Source organism: Mercenaria mercenaria, chromosome 8 (genome assembly GCF_021730395.1).
Source record: "Mercenaria mercenaria strain notata chromosome 8, MADL_Memer_1, whole genome shotgun sequence".
NCBI classification, from domain to species: Eukaryota; Metazoa; Mollusca; class Bivalvia; order Venerida; family Veneridae; genus Mercenaria; species Mercenaria mercenaria.
In genome coordinates, this window is record NC_069368.1 from 16026300 (window position 1) to 16047916 (window position 21617).

The 21617-nt window shown below is 37.0% G+C and overlaps 1 protein-coding gene across 5 annotated transcripts in view; it reads left to right on the forward strand.

The window, feature by feature from the left end:
• LOC123522990 (polycystic kidney disease 1 like 1-like) overlaps positions 1 to 21617 on the forward strand; it is a 247879-nt gene that overhangs the window by 130003 nt on the left and 96259 nt on the right. For all 5 annotated transcript variants that reach the window (XM_053549432.1, XM_053549436.1, XM_053549433.1 and 2 more), the window contains one exon: positions 13120 to 13296. In XM_053549432.1, the coding sequence (XP_053405407.1) occupies positions 13120 to 13296 (177 nt within the window). The remainder of the gene's footprint in view (positions 1 to 13119; positions 13297 to 21617) is intronic.

Below are 21617 nucleotides of genomic sequence, written 5' to 3' on the forward strand. Positions count from 1 at the left end.
TTTTGGTCAGAATGATTACCTTGATGAAATCTAGGCCGAGTTCGAAAATGGGTCATCTAGGTTCAAAAAGTAGGTCACTAGGTCAAATCAAGGAAAAACGTTGTGTATGCGATAGAGGCTGTATTTTTCAATTGATCTTCATGAATTTTGGTCAGAATGATTTCCTTGATGAAATTTAGGCCAAGTTCGAAAATGGGTCATCTAGGGTCAAAAAGTAGGTCACTAGGTCAAATCAAAGAAAAACCTTGTGTATGCAATAGAGGCTGTATTTTTCAACTGATCTTCATGAAATTTAGCCAGAATGATTACCTTGATAAAATCTAGGCTGAGTTCGAAAATGGGTTATCTGGGGTCAAAAACTAGGTCACTAGGTCAAATCGAAGAAAAACATTGTGTATGCAATAGAGGCTGTATTTTTCAATTGATCTTCATGAAATTTGGTCAGAGTGATTGCCTTGATGCAATCTAGGTCGAGTTTGAATATGGGTCATCTGAGGTCAAAAACTAGGTCACTTGGTCAAATCAAAGAAAAAACTTGTGTATGTGATAGAGGCTGTATTTTCCAATTGATCTTCATGAATTTTGGTCAGAATGATTGCCTTGATAAAATCTAGGTCGAGTTTGAACATGGGTCATCTATGGTCAAAAACTAGGTCACCAGGTCATATCTAAGAAAATGCTTGTTTGATCGCAAGAGACCAATTTTTTGGTCCAATCTTAATGAAAATTGGTCAGAATATTTGTTTCCATGAAATCACTAGGTAAAACATGTTTTACACTGTTATGGTGTCTTTCTAAGGTGAGCGACCTAGGGCCATCTTGGCCCTCTTGTTTTTGTAGTGTTATTCAGTTTGATGGTTGTTTTTTTATATAAATACTTACCGATTCCGATTCGGAAGATAAGTCTATTAACTATAAATCAAACTTTCAAACATCAAAATGAAATTGTATATGAATTTCAATGTGAAAGTAATCCAAAACAGAATTTTATGCCTAAAAAAATATATTCCCGTACTTTAACACTTTATATCTTCGAAACTCAAAGAGAAACTACAATAAATTTTGTATCATCGGAAAGAGAATTTAAATTGCTATAAACTTTATATTGACAAAAATAATGTCAAACTTACAGAAAATATTAAAATAATGACATTTTTAACATAAGTGTGTGTAATCACAAAATAATGCCAACACCTCTGTTCAGATAAGACAGTCACCTTTATCAGCCATATACCGATTATTGATTATTGATTATCACTTATCAGTGTTATGTAAAAGAGGTTACTTTGGCTTCTGTTCTGTGTGGTAAAGGGATAAATAACTTATATTGTAACTTTTTTATAATTGACCGTAGGGAAAAACCAAGACCACTTTTCTGTGGTACAACATAGATGTTACTTTCCAATTTTAGGTGTATTTTAAGGTATCTCTACCTGGTAAGGAGTTTTTTTGTGGACTTAGAAAAACAAAACACTTAGTTATTACTAAACAACCACAAAATTAAAATTCCATTTGTAAATACAGGTGCTAGAGTAAAGAAATTTGCTATGACGGGCGTATATTGTGACATTCTTGCACTCTTGTTTAGGAATTTCTTCTTTTTCTTGTTCCTGTCCTTTGGGCTTCAACAGTCAAGGTCTTTAAATTTTGCTCCCATCCTCTGATGTAACCCTTCGGGCGTATATTGCCCCGCTTGGCGGCACTCTTGTTTTATTTTATTATTTTTTTTAGCCTGTGCTCAAAGGTGAGCTTTAGTGATCACCCTGTGTCCGTCGTCCGTCGTCGTCTGTCCGTCGTCAGTCGTCAACAATTTGACTGTTAACACTCTAGAGGTCACAATTTTGGCCCAATCTTAATGAAACTTGGTCAGAATGTTACCCTCAATAAAATCTTGGACGAGTTTGATATTGGGTCATCTGGGGTCAAAAACTAGGTCACCAGGTCAAATCAAAGGAAAAGCTTGTTAACACTCTAGAGGTCACAATTTTGGGCCCAATCTTAATGAAACTTGGTCAAAATGTTACCCTCAATAAAGTCTTGGACGAGTTCGATATTGGGTCATCCAGGGTCAAAAACTAGGTCACCAGGTCAAATCAAAGGAAAAACTTGTTAACACTGTAGAGGCCAGATTTATGACTGTATCTTCATGAAACGTAATCAGAATGTTAATCTTGATGGTCTCAAGGTCCAGTTTGAATCTGGGTCATGTATGATCAAAAACTAGGACACCAGGTCAAATCAAAGGAAAAGCTAGTTTACACGGTAGATGCCACATTTATGACCATATCTTAATGAAACTTGGTCAGAATGTTAATCTTGATGATCTATAAGCCAAGTTTAAATCTGGGTCAGGTGGGGTCAAAAACTAGGTCTCTAGGTCAAATCAAAGGGAAAGCTTGTTTGCACTCTAGAGGCCACATTTATGACTGTATCTTCACGAAACTTAGTCAGAATGTTAATCTTGGTGATCTTTAGGTCAAGTTCGAATCTGGGTCATATCTGCTCAAAAACTAGGTCACTTGGTCAAATGGAAGGAAAAGCTATTTAACACTTTGTCTAACTGAGTTACATGTGTAAAGTTTATCGCAGGGTCAGATTTTGTAACTAATGTTCCCGTTTTTATCCAAGTATATCATCTGACATCATAGTTTAAAATTGAGCCTAAATGAAAATTCAGGACCAATTGAATTTGATAGATGCTTACTGTTTGCATCGCAAATTGAGTAATTTATATTGAATATTCAAAAAATTGAGTGAACTTATTGCATTTATAAACAAAAAGAGATGAAAATTTTGTGCAATTTACATCGTTACGTATTTAGGTTAAACCTAAGAGTATATTTCACATCATGTGCATTGCACAGATCACAAGATGGTGGAACGAGGTATTAGAGACCAGGAAGTAGGTTGAAAAATTATTATTATTATTATCCCCGCCGATGAAATCGGGAGTGGGTATTGAAGTAGCGTTGTCCATCCATCTGTGCGTGCGTCCATCTGCAGCCATTTCTCAGTAACTAGCTGGTTAAATTTCATAAAACTTGAAATAAACATGAACCAACATACTGCAATGATGCCCGTCAAGTTTTTTTTGGATTGGTCAGTTTCCCTTAGAGTTATTGCCCTTGATTTAATAAAAAATCCACATCTGTAGCCATTTCTCAGTTACAAGCTGGTAGAATTTCATGAAACTTAAATGAATATGAACCAACATACCTCGATGATGCGCATCATTTTTTTTTTGATTGGTAAATTTTCCATAGAACAAGTGCCCTTTATTTAATGAAAATTCCACGTCCGGAGCCATATTGGTAGAATTTCATTAAACTTCTTTCATTCTTTTCCTTGAACATTTATTATAAACATGTGAAGCTGTGTACCCACACTTGGGCACCCCCCCCCCCCCCCCCCCACAAAAAAAATCAAAAAAATTATTATTTTAAATTTATTTCAAATCTTCCATGAATATTTATCAACATGCAAAGTTTTACCGTTCCCCCACCTTGCTACTCCAGCCAGTCATGCCCACCACCCCCATATGCATCTCCCCCCTAACATTTTTTTTGTCTTTCATTTTTAGCTCGACTGTTCAAAAAGTTTAGAAAATCCTAGTTAAAATTTTACATGCAAGTTACAATCTCCAAAACTAATTGAATTGAAACTTCACATGTGTCTTCAGGGTTATAAAACTAGTTGATAATATCAAGTCCCATAACTCTGACCTGCATTTTGGCCAAATTATGCGCCCTTTTTGACTTAGGAAAATCCTGGTTAAAGTTTTGTGTGCAAGTACATAAGCTATTACTGAACAGCATATAGATTTGAAATTTCTTTTTTTCTTTTTCTAGATCAATTACCAACCTCACTGGGTCAAGTCCCATAACCCTGAAATGTATTTTGGCCAAATTATGCCCCCTTTTGGTCTTGGAAAATCTTGGTTTAAGTTTTATATGCAAGTTACTATCTCCAAAACTAATGTAGATGTTGAATTGAAACTTCACATGTGTCTTTGGGGTTATAAAACTAGTTGATAGCATCAAGTCTGATAACTCTGACCTGTATTTTGGCCAAATTATGCCCCCTTTTTGACTTAGAAAATCCTGGTTGAAGTTTTGCGTGCAAGTACATACAGCTTTTACTAAAAGGCATATATATTTGAAACTTATTTTTAGCTCTCCTGAGCCAAAGGCCCATGGTGAGCTTTTGTGACCGCTCAATGTCCATCGTGTGTCGTGCGTCGTGTGTCCGTCAACATTTTCTAAAAATATCTTCTTCTTGAAAACCACTTGGTAGAATTACACCAAACTTCACAGGAATGATCATTGGGTGACCCCCATTCAAAATTGTTTGAAGAATTGAATTCCATATGGAACTCGACATGGCAACCAAAAGGAGAAACATTAAAAGTCTTCTTGTCCAAAAAGGCTTTTGATATTTGGTATGATGTGTTGCCTAGTAGTCCTCTACTAAAATTGTTCAGATTATGTCCCTTGGGTGAAAAGAGGACCCCCCCCCTCCCCCCCTGAGGGTCACTTAGTTATTATATGAGTTATATAGGAAAGAATAATTAAAAAATTATCTTTGATTTTAGGTATGTAGCATTTCCTTGTGGTCCTCTACCAAGATTGTTCGAATTATTACCCTTGGGTGAAAAGAGGCCCTGCCCTTGAGGTCCAAAGTTTTACATAGACTTATATATAGCAAAAAACTTTTCTTGTCTGAAAGTTCAAGGCCTAGGCCTTAGATATTTGGTATGTAGCATTGCCTAGTATTTGTCTAACAAGATGGTTCAAATTATGCCCCTGGGGTGAAAGAGGCCCCACTCGGGGGTCACTTATAATATATGTAATATGAGTTATATAGGAAAAAATACTTAATAAAATATCTGATCATATTTCCTAGACTGTTTATTTATAATTTCCTGATGACCCCAAGTGGGGTCATTTGACTGTGACCTTGACCTACTGACCTACTCTCTTGTTTTTAGCTTATCTGAGCCAAGGTTCATGGTGAGCTTTTGTGACCACTCAATGTCCGTCGTCCATCCGTTAACAATTTCTAAAAAAATCTTCTTCTTGAAAACCACTTGGCAGAATTACACCAAACTTCACAGGAATGATCCTTGGATGGCCCCCTTTCAAAATTGTTTGAAGAATTGAATTCCATGTAGAACTCTGGCTGCCATGGCAACCGAAAAGAAAAACTTTAAAAATCTTCTTGTCCAAAACTGCATGGCCTAGAGCCTTGATATTTGGCATGTGACATCATCTAGTGGTACTCTATGAAAATTGTTCAAATTATGCCCCTGGGGTGAAAAGAGGCCCCGCCCCGGGGGCCCCAAGTTTTGCATAGACACATAGGAAAAAACTTTAAAAATCTTCTTGTCTAAAATTACAAGACCTAGGCCTTTGATATATGGTATGTAGCATTGACTGGTGGTCCTCTACCAAAATTGTTCAAATAATTACCCTTGGGTGAAAAGAGGCGCTGCCCCGTGGGGGGGGGTCTCAAGTTTTACATAGACTTACATAGGAAATTTTAAAAAAAATCTTCTTGTCTGAAACTGCAAGCCCTAGGCTTTTGATATTTGGTATGTTGCATTCCCTTGTGGTCCTCTACCAAAATTGTTCAAATTATTACCCTCGGCCCTGCCCCGGGGGTCTCAAGTTTCACATAGACTTATATAGGAAAAAACTTTAAAAATCTTCTTGCTTGAAACTGCAAGACATAGGCTTTTGATATTTGGTATGTTGCATTGCCTTGTGGTCCTCTACCAAAATTGTTCAAATTGAGCCCCTGGGGTGAAAAGAGGCCCTGCCCTGGGGGTCCCAAATTTAACATAGACTTATATAGGGAGAAAAAAATCTTCTTGTCTGAAAGTTCAAGGCCTAGACCTTTGATATTTTATATGTAGCATTGCCTAGTGGATTTCTAACAAGATTGTTCAAATTATGCCCCTTGGGTGAAAAGAGGCCCCGTCCTGGGGGTCACTTGTTATATGAGTTATATAGGAATAAATACTTAAAAAATTATCAGATCATATTTCGTAGACTATTTATAATTACCTGACGACCACAAGCAAATAGGGGTCACTTGACTGTGACCTTGACCTACTGACCTACTTTCTTGTTTTTTTAAGATACAGCCTTGAAATTTGGATGACATGTACAGTTTTGCACACCGATCTTAAAACTGACTTTCAGTGACCATGAATGTTACCTACTGACCTACTTTCTAGTATTTTAGCATCAGTTAGCCATTTTAAACATATGGCTCATATTACTCAGGTGAGCGATTCAGGGTCATCATGACCGTCTTGTTTCTTTTTTAGATCAATTATCAACCTCACTGGGTCAAGTCCCATAACTCTGACATGTATTTTGGGCAATTTATGCCCCCTTTTAGACTTAGAAAATTCTGGTTAAAGTTTTGCTTGCAAGTGACTATCTGCAGAACAAATGCAGATATTAAATTGAAACTTCACATGTGCCTTCGGGGTTATAAAACTAGTTGATTGCATCAAGTCCAACTCTGACATACATTTTGGTCAAATTATGTCCCCTTCTTGTTAAAAAGTTTCGCTTGCAAGTTACTATCTCCAAAAACTAATGCAGATACTGGATTGAAATTCTATAGATATCTTAACATTAGGGTAAAATTTTCCTGCTTCTGGGACAAGAATTCGAATAGTCGAGCATTGGCTGTCTTATGTACAGCTTTTGTTTATTATCCATCAATGAGCTGTTGTGATCACTCACCATCTGGCGTCCGTCCGTCCATCCACACTTTTCTATATACAACATCTCCTAAACCACCAAGCCAATTTTGACGAAACTTCACAGGGATGTTCCTTGGATGGTGCCCTTTAAAAATTGTTCAAAGAATTGAATTCCATGCAGAACTCTGGTTGCCATGGCAACCGAAAGGAAAAACTTAAAAAATCTTCTTGTCCAAAACCACAGATCATAGGGCTTTAATATTTGGCATGTAGCATCATCTAGTGGTCCTCTACCATTATTGTTCAAATTATCCTCCTAGGGTCAAATATGGCCCCGTCCTGGGGGTCACATGGTTTACATTAACTTATATAGGAAAAACTTTGAAAATCTTCAAGTCCAAAACCACAAAGCATAGAGCCTCAATATCTGGAAATATCATGGAAAATCACTCTATCATGGAAATATCATGGAATTTCGAAAAGATAGATTTTATCATGGAAATCCCAAACAGATCATGGAAAATCTAGAAATTGGGCCAGAATTTTTTAATTTTCTGGTTCTCGGGAGCGCAGACCCGATTGTTTCGATTTTGAAATAAAAATAAATTTTATTTTTATTTTCCCCGCCGATAGTCCGGAGTGAATACAAGCGAAAATAAAATTGTTAATGGCCATTTTGTTCATCCGCGCCCTGCCGTTTTAGCGCCGCCCTTCTGCCAGAATCACCGCCCTTTTTTCTTTCTTCAGCGCCCTTTTGCCCTTTCAGCACCGCCCCTTTGAATTACCCGCCAAACATTCGTCAAAATAGGAGACGTCCCGAAAAAACTGTCACCCGATATGCAGATGTGACACTTGGCAACTTCTCACAGGTGCTGTGTATTTGCCCGAGGCATGTATGCTGAGTTACGGTAATTAAAACGATTAAGAGACAATGTCAGACTGACTGGAGCGCAAAAACAACAATTAGAGAGGTCTGCAAACTGGAAAACAGAATAAAAATGGAGAGAAAATATAAATTAGAACACAGTCTGCTGTTTATTAGATGGCCAGTAATTATTGGCAATTAGCGTGAACCTCGTGTCAGTTTTGTTGTTCACAGTTTGATCTCGGTTGGAGATATTACTCGTTCTTTAATTAGTATCATAATATCTATGATTTTTTTATATTTCTTTCATCAAGATAATATTAAATTGATATGAAATTAAAATTATTAAAGAAAAAAAAAACACTTGATCTTTTACGGTATGTAACGTCCCCCGCCAAAATAGTATCCTTTTTTCCCCCTCCAGAGAAAAAAATTCCCCCTTACTGGGCATTCGGTTGACCCGAAGTCCCGGGTTTTTGATCCGGGAAAATCAAGAAAAACTCGTATCTGACCCGCACTAAATATGCTCCGTGCGTCGGGTTGACTCGCGGAAATTTTGTTTGATGCATCTTGAGTTCAAAAGTTCTGCCCCTTGTCAATCAAAATCCCAGTCAATTTCAATATTGTTCGCCGTCATACGCGGAAGTATGGCAGTAGGCGGAGCTTCACATGTTAATTAGCTGCTAACAGATGTCAGTCACGCCACGCGCCGATTGACACGTGGTCATCTCGCGGTTTATATTCAGTACAATAATCCCTGTCATTATCAAAGGTGTTCACTGATCAATGTGTAAAAATTAATTGATAAACAATGCAGCTTTAGATTATCGTCTTTGCACAAACTGGATAATTAAAATCATTATTTTGTTTGCTTGATACAATTACGTGCGCCGGTCAACCGTTACGGTCTATAGAAAATTTATTATCATTGCCGAGTCTTTGTTTGGTCAAAAATAAATTAAATACTTTAATAAGCAGAAATTGTAAGTATTGAATAGGTATGGTAAAAAAATAAAAAAATTTAAAACAGGTATTTCATCTAGTCTAGTATTTCATCAAGAATTTTAAATGTTTACTTTCGTTTTCCATATTTGTCACCCATTTTCGCATCCGTGATTTTTGGACATTTTCATCATTTCTTACAAGATTTTTCTAGTACAATCTAAAGCCATTTAAAAGTCTGCATTTAAGGATGTAGGAGCGAATTTTTTCTAACGTTAAGAATTTTTTCATACTCTGTGAGCTTGAAGAACATTAGTTTCTAAGACAAACAAGAGAAGAAAAAACACAGGTCACCAAACTCGTTTTCTTTTTATAGGGCATTTTCTTCACCCACTGTTTAAGCATTTCTGAAATTTTGTAAAATTGAAAAAATGGTGGTACTTTATAAAACATACAATATCCCATTTAATGTTATAGGGATTTCATGTCTTACAGGTTAATATGAATACAAGGTGATATCAGTATCATATAGACATAAATGTCACAAACAAATCTCTTTCATTTTTACATGTTGACATAATTACCCCACCCACTTTATTTTCAATGGAAAAAATGTATTTAGATCTACAAAAAAAAAATTGACGGTAAGATTTTCAAAATATTTTGCAGTTTTAATGACACACAAAAATGCTTCAAAACGGAAAGAAAAAAGATTGGGGTCACTGTGCATCTAAGAGATTTATTAAGAAAAAACTTAAAATCTGGTGAATTTTGATATTTTTTGTTCTTTTTGTTTTAGTCTATATTTTATAGATAAAATAAAGTACTATCTTGAAAACTTTTATTTGAATTATAGCTTATCGTTATATGTATCAGTCAGGAAAATATCAAAGTCAAAAATGATCTACTTTCATAGATATTTGAAATTACCTACCCCTACCCCATTGTAAGTCTTACGTCAATTTTAGGCAAATGTCAGCCAAAAATAAGGGTGAAAATTTTTTTTCGCAAAAAGTAGAATCTTTTTGGTTAAATGGTACATTATTAGTCATATTTTGATTATTTAGCGTTAATTTTTGGCAAAACTTTTGTTAGAAAGCAGTAATAAAAGAAACATTTTTCAAAATGGCGGATATCCTGAAAAAGACGCTCGTACATCCTTAAGAAAAATATGATCACTGTTGCAAAAGCAGCCCTTATTTTGAAGCATTTTTTGATAATAAAATGCAAAGGCATCAAACCCCACCCACTTTTAGACAACTAAAATATAAATTGATTAAAAAAATCTGTAATGATAAATGTACTTGTTTTAGATAAAGTTTGTGGAAGTTTCATTAATAACAGTATAGCTTGACCCTGAAAAGCTGATCTTGACATGATATAATTGCAGCTACCAGTAGTATGTTGAGCAAAAGAAACAACTTCAGTGTAATGAGAGTTATACATGTTATAGTTCTTACATAGTATGTTATTCTCTGAAGGCAATGAAAATTCCCCCTTTTGGCTAAAACAACGCGAAAATTCCCCCGCCTGAGGGCTGCGGACCGCTTCCCCCAAAGTAGAGTGAGGGCCCTGGCCCCTACCCGGGGGTCCCAAGTTTTATATAGACTTGAATAGGAAAAAACTTTAAAAATCTTCTTGTCTTCTAGGCTTTTGATATTTGGTATGTTGCATTGCCTAGTAATCCTCTACCAAGATTATTCAAATTATGACCCTAGGGTGAAAAGAGGCCCCACCAGGGGGTCCAAAGTTTTACATAGACTTATATAGGAAAAAACTTTAAAAATCTTCTTGTCTGAAAGTTCAAGGCTTAAGCCTTTGATATTTGGTATGTAGCATTGCCTAGTGGTTCTGTAACAAGATCTTTCAAATTATGCCGCTGGGGTGAAAAGAGGCCCCGCACTGGGAGTCACTTCTATGTGTTATATAGGAAAAAATACTTTGAAAATTATCTGATCATATTAGAAATTTGGATAATATTATATTTTTTTATACAGATTTCAATACTCATCTTGAATAGTCTTAATTGCGACCTTATGACCTACTTTTTATACGCCCGTTTGAAAAACGGGACGTATTATGGGAACGCCCCTGGCGGGCGGGCATGCGGCGTCCACAGACCTTGTCTGGAGCATATCTTCTACATGCATGGAGGGATTTTGATGAAACTTGGCAGAGTTGTTCACCATCATGAGATGGAGTGTCATGCACAAGAACCAGGTCCCTAGGTCTAAGGTCAAGGTCACACTTAGAGGTCAAAGGTCAAATTCAAGAATGACTTTGTCCGGAGCATATCTTCTTCATGCATGGAGGGATTTTGATGAAAGTTGGCACAATTGTTCATCATCATGAGACGGAGTGTCGTGCGCAAAAACCAGGTCCCTAGGTCTAAGGTCAAGGTCACACTTAGAGGCCAAAGGATACAAGAATGAAAAATTCAAGAATGACTTTGTCTGGAGCATATCTTCTTCATGCATGGAAGGATTTTGATGTAGCTTGGCACAGTTGTTCACCATAATGAGAGGGAGTGTCGTGCGCAAGAACCAGGTCCCTAGGTCTAAGGTCAAGGTCACACTTAGAGGTCAAAGGATACAAGAATGAAAACTTTGTCCAGAGCATATCTTCTTCATGCATGAAAGGACTTTGATGTAGCTTGGCACAATTGTTCACCATCATGAGACGGAGTGTCTTGCGCAAGAACCAGGTCCCTAGGGATAAGGTCAAGGTCACACTTAGAGGTCAAGGATACAAGAAAATTCAAAAAGTGTTTTCCAAACTTTCTATAAACTTAGCGTGTTTTGTGATATACGTGTATACACTAGTAATGATTACACGCCCTGAGCGGTAACCATTCATTCATGGACAAAACATTGATATAATAACAAAAGCAATCAACCACAATCGATACGATGTGAATAACTGGACAGCAGGCAAAAAACTCCTTAGATAAAGATAGCGGGTCATTATATAAGCGAAATATCAAACTTTATTTCAGCATCAAAAATTTCTGCTGATAGTTTAAATCTGCGGAATTTATTTCTGCGTGACAGCCTTGACCTGCAAATTTAGCAGAAATAAAAACCCGGCGAATTAACCCGCTTTACGCTAAATATTTGGTCTCAAAGAACACAAAACTACCTTATCCCACCTAGCAACCAAAGTTGACCTTACTTCAGTTATCTCGATTTTTGAATTTGTTAACTTTTTATACGCCCGTTTGAAAAAACGGGACGTATTATGGGAACGCCCCTGGCGGGCGGGCGGGCGGGCGGGCGGCGTCCACAGACTTTGTCCGGAGCATATCTTCTACATGCATGAAGGGATTTTGATGAAACTTGGCACAGTTGTTCACCATCATGAGACGGAGTGTCATGCGCAAAAACCAGGTCCCTAGGTCTAAGGTCAAGGTCACACTTAGAGGTCAAAGGTCAAATTCAAGAATGACTTTGTCCGGAGCATATCTTCTTCATGCATAGAGGGATTTTGATGAAAGTTGGCACAATTGTTCATCATCATGAGACGGAGTGTTATGCGCAAGAACCAGGTCCCTTGGTCTAAGGTCAAGGTCACACTTAGAGGTCAAAGGATACAAGAAAGAAAACTTTGTCCGGAGCATATCTTCTTCATGCATGGAGAGATTTTGATATACCTTGGCACAAATGTTCACCACCACGAGGCGGAGTGTCATGCGCAAGAACCAGGTCCCTAGGTCTAAGGTCAAGGTCACACTTGGAGGTCAACGGATACAAGAATGAAAACCTTGTCCGGAGCATTTCTTCTTCATGCATAGAGGGATTTTGATATAACTTTGCACAAATGTTCACCACCACGAGGCGGAGTGTCATGCGGAAGAACCAGGTCCCTTGGTCAAAGGTCAAGGTCACACTTAGAGGCCAAAGGTCAGATACAAGAATGACTTTGTCTGAAGCATTTCTTCTTCATGCGTGGAGGGATTTTGATGTAACTTGGCACAATTATACACCATCATGAGAGGAAGTGTCATGCGCAGTTCCCTTCTTTAGAATTACTTCCCTTTGTTGTTACTATAAATAGCTTATATTGCAACTTTTTCATTACTAGTCGTAGGGAAAAATCGAGACCACTTTTCTGTAGTACAACATGCATGCTACATCCAATTATGAGGTGTATTTTGACCAATCTCTACCTGGTAAAGATTTTTTTGGAATTTTTTTTTTTTTTTTTTTAAGATTATCTTCCCTTAGTTGTTACTATAAATAACTTATATTGTAACTTTTTTATAATTGACCGTAGGGAAAAAACAAGACCACTTTTCTGTGGTACAACATAGATGTTACTTTCAAATTTTAGGTGTATTTTAATGTATCTCTACCTGGTAAGGAGTTTTTTTGTGGACTTAGAAAAACAAATGACTTACAATGATTACTAAACAACCACAAAATTAAAATTCCATTTGCAAATACAGGTGCTAGAGTAAAGAAATTTGCTGTGACGGGCGTATATTGTGACATTCTGGCACTCTTGTTTCTCTCTGTCCCAATGAAGTCCAGATATCAAGATTTGACTGTACCTTGTCTTGACCTTTACAACCAAATGTGCTTTTTATATTTCAAAGTGACTGTGTGCGCCACACCTAGTGATATTACAAATGGAACAATGTCCTACAATGGAACAAGTGTTGGCAGTACAGTGACCTACTCATGTGACAGTGGCCTTGTCATGACCCGTGGTGATGCAACTCGTACATGCAATGACACAGGAGGATGGTCCGGACTCTTACCAGTTTGTGGAGGTAAAAAGAAAAATGTACAAGAATTGTGTGAAGAAAGTTCAATACAGATGTCTGTTATGTTATTACAATTTCATTTTTTAACAGCACTTTATAGAATTCACCAAATGTGAAAAACTTAAACATTCAAGGTGACCAAGATTTCATCAAGTAAACTTGAGTTGAACATGTGCTTTAAAATGGAGTTCCCTTTAACATGTTCTGCTGAGGGGTGTGAGGGTTGTTGCACTTTTCATTACCACCAGCACTAAATACCAAAGTTCTGTTTGTGCTTGTGCCATTTTTTGAATGCATTCTTTTCATACACATTCTAATATAAATCACCTTCTATCTATACAATCAGTACTTTGATCTTGCTTGATTGCATTCTATACTTCAGGAGGATCTCCTTATAGATTTTATTATTTGGTGTGTACTTTACCTCAGATTATTGCTTTACTATATGTGATAGCTGTAACACAGAATAATTGGAATCATGTATCAAATTTTCAAAACAAGTTACATGAGTCAAACTAGATTGAAAGTGTAGCACAGTAGCTAAAGAGTTATTCTTAAGGTATTAGGCCCCTATAATAGTGATGTTTGAAAAAAAACATTTACTTTGTATATTCTTATAGTTGACAATGCTTCGCATTGTTTTTTCAAATTTTTAAAAACTTTTACTGTGCCGTTTTTGTGTAATTTATGGTATTTCCTCAAGCTCAGGTAGAGACAAATTTCAGAATGGCAGCCTTTATCCAAAACATTTGCAGAGAATTCATTTTACCATTATTTGTTTTTTAAAGAAACATCAAACTTGGTAAACAATTATAAAATTTAAAATAAAACTGTCAATATCATTTTTTCTAGGGTGCCTCAAGTAAATGGATTGAATGAGACAGAATTCTAACTCCAACATTTAAAAGTTAAGGTCGAATCTTGCGGGTCTGTTTTGAATTTTGCTCACTTAATTCAAAAATAACCTTGGGGCAGAAGTAAAACCTACCTAAATTTCTTCCACAATATGTATTCAAAAGAAAGAAGGCAAAATTTAGAACTTTTACTGCATGTAACTCGGTATTTTTAAGATGTCTAACTCTTCCCCTTCTGTTTCAAAGTTAAATTCACTTTGAACAGCAAGAAATCGCTTACCAAATTATTGTTTTCCACTTCTGTACAATAAATCAATAATAAGTCTTGAAAAACTAGAAAAAAGGAAAATAAAGAAAAAAGATTTGGTCCCAGTGAGGCTTGAACCTACGACCCCATGAAAATAGCAGTCAAAGTAGGTTTATGGTAGGAAATTGAATACTCTTCAAAAAGGAGGTACTCTTTTATTGGCCTAATACCTTAAATTTTAATTAGGTCGTATGGGTTAAAGGTCAGTCATACACCTTGAAGATCAAAATTGAAATTGGTAATATTTTACTTTTTACCTCTTTCGTGGATTTTTAAATGTTTGCAGTAATGATGATAATAATCAAGATGAGCACAGGACTTAGTTTTCAGTCATCAAGGCTGTCATATATCTTTGTTCTTCAGCCAGTTATTATATATCATATCCTCCTATTTGGAGGGACATGTTTTCAAGTTTTATTTTTTGTTTGCCTGTTTTGAAAAAAAAAAATGGAAAAAAATATTGAATGGCCTTGATGGTTCATCAACATTAGGCTCTTTAGTCAGAATGTATGATAGGTATGTACAGCTTTCAAACTTTATAGGATGACTAAGCACTACTTTGAGAGGCTTCTTGTTTTTGTTTTTTTTTGGGGGTCAAAAATCAATGTCATAGTGACTTGTGGAGACTGAAAATAGTTGACTCTAAAATTTAGGAGGTACTAATTTCAGACTTTGCACAATGACTAAGTACCATTAGAGGAATATCCAATATTTTAAGAGTCAGTGGTTCAAAGTTCAAAGCCACTGGGACATAATTGTTAATGTTTTTGTTTCTTGGCTTTAGGAAAGAATAGTAGCTAGAGCTTTCAGTCTCTTAGTGATTACTAAGCACAGCTTGAGGAGGATGCAAAGGTCAAGGTCAGAAGGACTCCCCCACCCCACTTCCTAATTTTCAGGTCTGTTTCTTGATACCATGTCTAAGTATTCCATATCTCATATTTTAAGAGTCAGTGGCTCAAAGGTCAAGGCCACACATACCTGAATGTTAATATGTTTGCTTCTTGACACTAGGAAAAAATACTAGCTATAGTTTTCAGTCTTTTAGTGATTACTAAACTGCTTGAGGAGAATGCAAAGGTCAAGGTCAAAAGAATGCCCCCACTTCTGATTTTTTGTTCAGTTTCTTGATTCCAGTATCCGTTATCCACATTCCCCCACAAACATATCCCAGTAATTGTTTTTTCAGTTTTGTCATTACTCGGCATCCCTCTTCCACAACCCTCACCCCACGTTAATGTTTTTGTTTCTTGGCTTTAGGAAAGAATAGTAGCTACAGCTTTCAGTCTCTTAGTGATTACTAAGCTTAGCTTGAGGAGGATGCAAAGGTCATGGTCAGAAGGACTCCCCCACCCCACTTCCTAATTTTCAGGTCTGTTTCTTGATACCATGTCTAAGTATTCCATATCTCATATTTTAAGAGTCAGTGGCTCAAAGGTCAAGGCCACACATACCTGAATGTTAATATGTTTGCTTCTTGACACTAGGAAAAAATAAAAGCTATAGTTTTCAGTCTTTTAGTGATTACTAAACTGCTTGAGGAGAATGCAAAGGTCAAGGTCAAAAGAATGCCCCCACTTCTGATTTTTTGTTCAGTTTCTTGATTCCAGTATCCCTTATCCACATTCCCCCACAAACATACCCCAGTAATTGTTTTTTCAGTTTTGTCATTACTCAGCATCCCTCTTCCACAACCCTCACCCCACAGGCATACCTCTTCTACTGCCTGTCCCTATAAATTACTAAGCTCTCCATGCCAGTATCATTTTATTTACTTCCGGCTCAGTTTATTATGCCCCCCTTTGAAAAAGGAGGGGTATATTGTTTTGCAGATGTCGGTCGGTCGGTCGGAATGTAGACCTATCCGTTTCCGGATGATAACTCAAGAACGCTTGGGCCTAGGATCATGAAAGTTGATAGGGAGGTTGGTCATCACCTGCAGATGACCCCTATTGATTTTGAGGTCTGTATGTCAAAGGTCAAGGTCACAGTGACCCTGAATAGTAAAACGGTTTCCGGATGATAACTCAAGAACACTTGGGCCTAGGATCATGAAAGTTGATAGGGAGGTTGGTAATGACCAGCAGATGACCCCTATTGATTTTGAGGTCAGTATGTTAAAGGTCAAGGTCACAGTGACCCTGAACAGTAAAACAGTTTCTGGATGATAACTCAAGAACGGTTAGGCCTAGGGTCAGGAAAGTTGATAGGGAGGTTGGTCATGACCAGCAGGTGACCCCTATTGATTTTGAGGTCAGTATGTCAAAGGTCAAGGTCACAGTGACCCTGAACAGTAAAACAGTTTCCGGATGATAACTCAAAAACGCTTAGGCCTAGGGTCACGAATATTGATAGGGAGGTTGGTCATGACCAGCAGGTGACCCCTATTGATTTTCAGGTCGGTATGTCAAAGGTCAAGGTCACAGTGACCAGGAACAGTAAAATGGTTTCCAGGCAATAACTCAAGAACGCTTGGGCTTAGTGTCAGGAAAATTGATAGTTAGGTTGGCCATGACCAGCAGATGACCCCTATTGATTTTGAGGTCATTAGGTCAAAGGTCAAGGTCACATTGGCCAGGAACAGTTAAATGGTTTCTGATCTTCTTGTCCAAAACCATAGGGTCTAGGGCTTTGATATTTGGTATGTAGCAAAATCTAGTGGTCCACTACCAAGATTGTTCAGATTATTTCCCTGGGGTCAAATATGGCCCCACCCCTAGGGTCACATGGTTTATATAGACTTATATAGGAAAGAAATTTGAAAAACCTCTTGTCCAAAACCACAGGGCCTAGGGCTTTGATATTTTGTATATGACATCATCTAGTGATCCTCTACTAAGATTATTCAAATTATTCCCCTAGGGTCAAATATGGCTTCGCCCTGGGGGTCACATGGTTTACATATATAGGGAAAAACTTTGAAAATCTTCTTGTCCAAACCGCAAAGTCTATGGCTTTGGTATTTTGTAATGTAGCATCATTTAGTGGTTCTCTACCAAGTTTGTTCAAGTTATCCCTTTCGGGTCAAATATGGCCCTGCCTCAGAGGTCAAATGGTTCATATAGACTTATATAGGGAAAAACTTAAAATCTTCATGTCCATAACTTATATCATTCAAATTTTGACCACATGTATAGTTTTGAGTGGCAAGATGAACCTTGACATGAGTTGACCTTGATCTTGACCTAGTGACCTACTTTCACATTTCTGTAGCTACAGCCTTCAAATTTGGACCACATGCATAGGTTTGTGTACCGAAAAAAAACTTTGACCTTGTTATTGACCTAGTGACTTAATTTCACATTTTTGAAGGTACAGGCTTCAAATTTGGACCACATGCTTAGTTTTTTGTTCCAAAATAAAATTTGACCTTGATTTTGACCTAGTGACCTACTTTCACATTTCTCAAGCTACAGCCTTCAAATTTGAACCACAAGCATACTTTTGTGTACTGAAATGAACTTTGATCTTGAGATTGACCTAGTGACCTACTTTCACATTTCTCAAGGTACAGGCTTCAAATTTTGACCACTTGCATAGCTTTGTGTTCCGAAATAAAATTTGACCTTGATTTTGACCTAGTGACCTACTTTCACATTTCTTAAGCTACAGCCTTCAAATTTGAACCACATGCATAGTTTTGTGTACCGAAATGATCTTTGATCTTAAGATTGACCAAGTGACCTACTTTCACATTTTTGAAGGTACAGGCTTCAAATTTGGACTGCATGCATATTTTTGTGTTCTGAATTGAAATTTTACATTGATTTTTATCTGTTACCTAATTTCACATTTCTCAAGCTACAGCCTCCAAATTTGAAGCACATGCATAGTTCTGTTTACCGAAATGAACTTTATCTTGAAATTGATCTAGTGACCTGCTTTCACATTTCTCAAGCCACCGCTTTCAAATTTGGACCACGTACACATTGTTTTGTACCTAAATGAAATTTGACTTTGATTTTGACCTTGAGCTAGTCTTGAAATTTGGAACATTCAAAAAGTGGCTCAGTGGATGGCGCCAAGATCAATCTGTAATCTCTTGTTAGGTTAATAGGTTAAAGGTCAAGGTCAGATTAAACCAGAATGGTAGTACTTTTGTTTACAGTAAGCATATAATTTCTGTTCCTTGTGCAATTACTAAATGCATCAAGGGGGGCATTTCGTGTTCGACGAGCTCTTGTTGATATCTTGTTCTGCTTTCAAAAAGGCATATGCCTGATTAGGCAGAGCTCTTGTTTATCATTTCGTTACAGAAAAATACTCAAATCAGTGTCAATTACTGAATGAAAATATGAACCACTGGCACCAGACTGGAAAGAAAATGCCTCTGTACATGTTATACCCTACCCCTATGTATTCTATAAGAACCATGGTCATGAACGGGAAAGTGCACTAACCCATTTCAATCGTACATTTCTCACCTAACACGCGCAGATAGGTGAAGGGGTACCCAGCATTTTGAACAAGCCGTAATTTATCTTCCATTGTGCACCAGTCACATTGTCTCAATATTTTATATTGCAGAGATACTCCACATATTTTATGCTTTCGTTGACGTTACAGAAAAAACTTACCTGAACTTCCCTAAAGAACATCCGGTCCAGAGGTCACAGAAGTTTGCACAAGTTAGTCGAAATGTAAACAAACAAAAACAATGCAAAATATTCACAGTTTTACAATAAAACTCAAAATGATGAATGAAATTCATCTTATATACGATTTTGAATTTGAAGTCATACATTGGTATACATCTTTACTGTTTATCAAATTCATATCGCACATTTATGTGCATATATACACATATAAGCGTACACGTGTAGTTAAACCACGACTGACATACATTTTCACGTCAGCAAATCAGAATGGTTTTGTAATCTAGACTGGAACTTCAATAGGGAAGTTCAACAAAGTTTTTTGTGTAACATGAAAAAACTGTAAACTGTTGTTTCTCTCAGATAAGAAACATTAAAGAAATGTGACCGATACACAATGGAAGATATATTACCACTTGTTAATATTCATAGTACACATTAACTGAACTGTGTGTTTTAGGTATGAAATGCGCGATTGAAATGGGTTAGTCATACCTGTCAAGTTTCCAAAATATGAAAGAGTGAGATTTGTGCGAGTCCGCGACAAATGGAGGTGGGTGCAGGAGGGGTCTTTCCCCCCCTTCCCGGCCCCACCCCAAGAAATTTTTTTTAAAGTATATATGAAAATATGCATTCTGGTGCTTTCTGAGATCATTAATATGAATTCCATGTCCACTCTTTTTTTGCCTTGCTTTAACACAGTCTATATGGAAAACACATGTGACCTGATTTTTTTTTTTTATTTCATGATAGATCTACAAGAAACTTTATTTTTCTAAAAAACAAATAAAATTAATAATGCAAATTTGTCAGTAAAACTGTTTTGAGTTTTTATTACAGCCGTGATATCTATGGACCTAAATGTTTAATACAAACAAAACGTCTCACTGATCTACATATTCTACTTTCGATTTGAAATGTACTTTCGGTTTGAACCTGCACCGGAAAAACGGTTGTGCATACAACTTACTTCCTGCATACAGTGTTCGCGTTTATGGCGTAAAAGTATCTAAATACGCAATGAATTTGGTTTGTACGCAAATTAGTCTGCATAGCTTGCAGAAAGCAAAACTAGGTCCATTGTTTGCTTTTCTAAGCCAAGGAAATTTCAGTTCCCGCGCGTTGGTTTATTTTGATAAATAATTCTTTTTTTTTTTTAGCTCACCTGTCACAAAGTGACAAGGTGAGCTTTTGTGATCACGCGGTGTCCGTCGTCCGTCGTCCGTCCGTGCGTGCGTCCGTCCGTAAACTTTTGCTTGTGACCACTCTAGAGGTCACATTTTTCATGGGATCTTTATGAAAGTTGGTCAGAATGTTCATCTTGATGATATCTAGGTCAAGTTCGAAACTGGGTCACGTGCCATCAAAAACTAGGTCAGTAGGTCTAAAAATAGAAAAACCTTGTGACCTCTCTAGAGGCCATATATTTCACAAGATCTTCATGAAACTTGGTCAGAATGTTTACCTTGATGATATCTAGGTCAGGTTCGAAACTGGGTCACGTGCCATCAAAAACTAGGTCAGTAGGTCTAAAAATAGAAAAACCTTGTGACCTCTCTAGAGGCCATATATTTCACAAGATCTTCATGAAACTTGGTCAGAATGTTCACCTTGATGATATCTAGGTCAGGTTCGAAACTGGGTCACGTGCCATCAAAAACTAGGTCAGTAGGTCAAATAATAGAAAAACCTTGTGACCTCTCTAGAGGCCATATTTTTCATGGGATCTGTATGAAAGTTGGTCTCAATGTTCATCTTGATGATATCTAGGTCAAGTTCGAAACTGGGTCATGTGCGGTCAAAAACTAGGTCAGTAGGTCTAAAAATAGAAAAACCTTGTGACCTCTCTAGAGGCCATATATTTCATGAGATCTTCATGAAAATTGGTCAGAATGTTTACCTTGACGATATCTAGGTCAAGTTCGAAAATGGGTCATGTGCGGTGAAAAACTAGGTCAGTAGGTCAAATAATAGAAAAACTTTGTGACGTCTCTATAGGCCATATTTTTCATGGGATCTGTATGGAAATTGGTCTGAATGTTCATCTTGATGATATCTAGGTCATGTTCGAAACAGGGTCATGTGCGGTCAAAAACTAGGTCATTAGATCTAAAAATAGAAAAACCTTGTGACCGCTCTAGAGACCATACTTGTGAATGGATCTCCATAAAAATTGGTCAGAATGTTCACCTTGATGATATCTAAGTCAAGTTTGAAACTGGGTCACGTGCCTTAAAAAACTAGGTCAGTAGGTCAAATAATAAAAAAACCTTGTGACCTCTCTAGAGACCATACTTTTCATGGGATCTGTATGAAAGTTGGTCTGAATGTTCATCTTGATGATATCTAGGTCAAGTTTGAAACTGGGTCAACTGCGGTCAAAAACTAGGTCAGTAGGTCTAAAATTATTAAAATCTTTTGACATCTCTAGAGACCATATTTTTCAATGGATCTTCATGAAAATTGGTCAGAATTTTTATCTTGATAATATCTAGGTCAAGTTCAAAACTGGGTCACATGAGCTCAAAAACTAGGTCACTATGTCAAATAATAGAAAAAAACGACGTCATACTC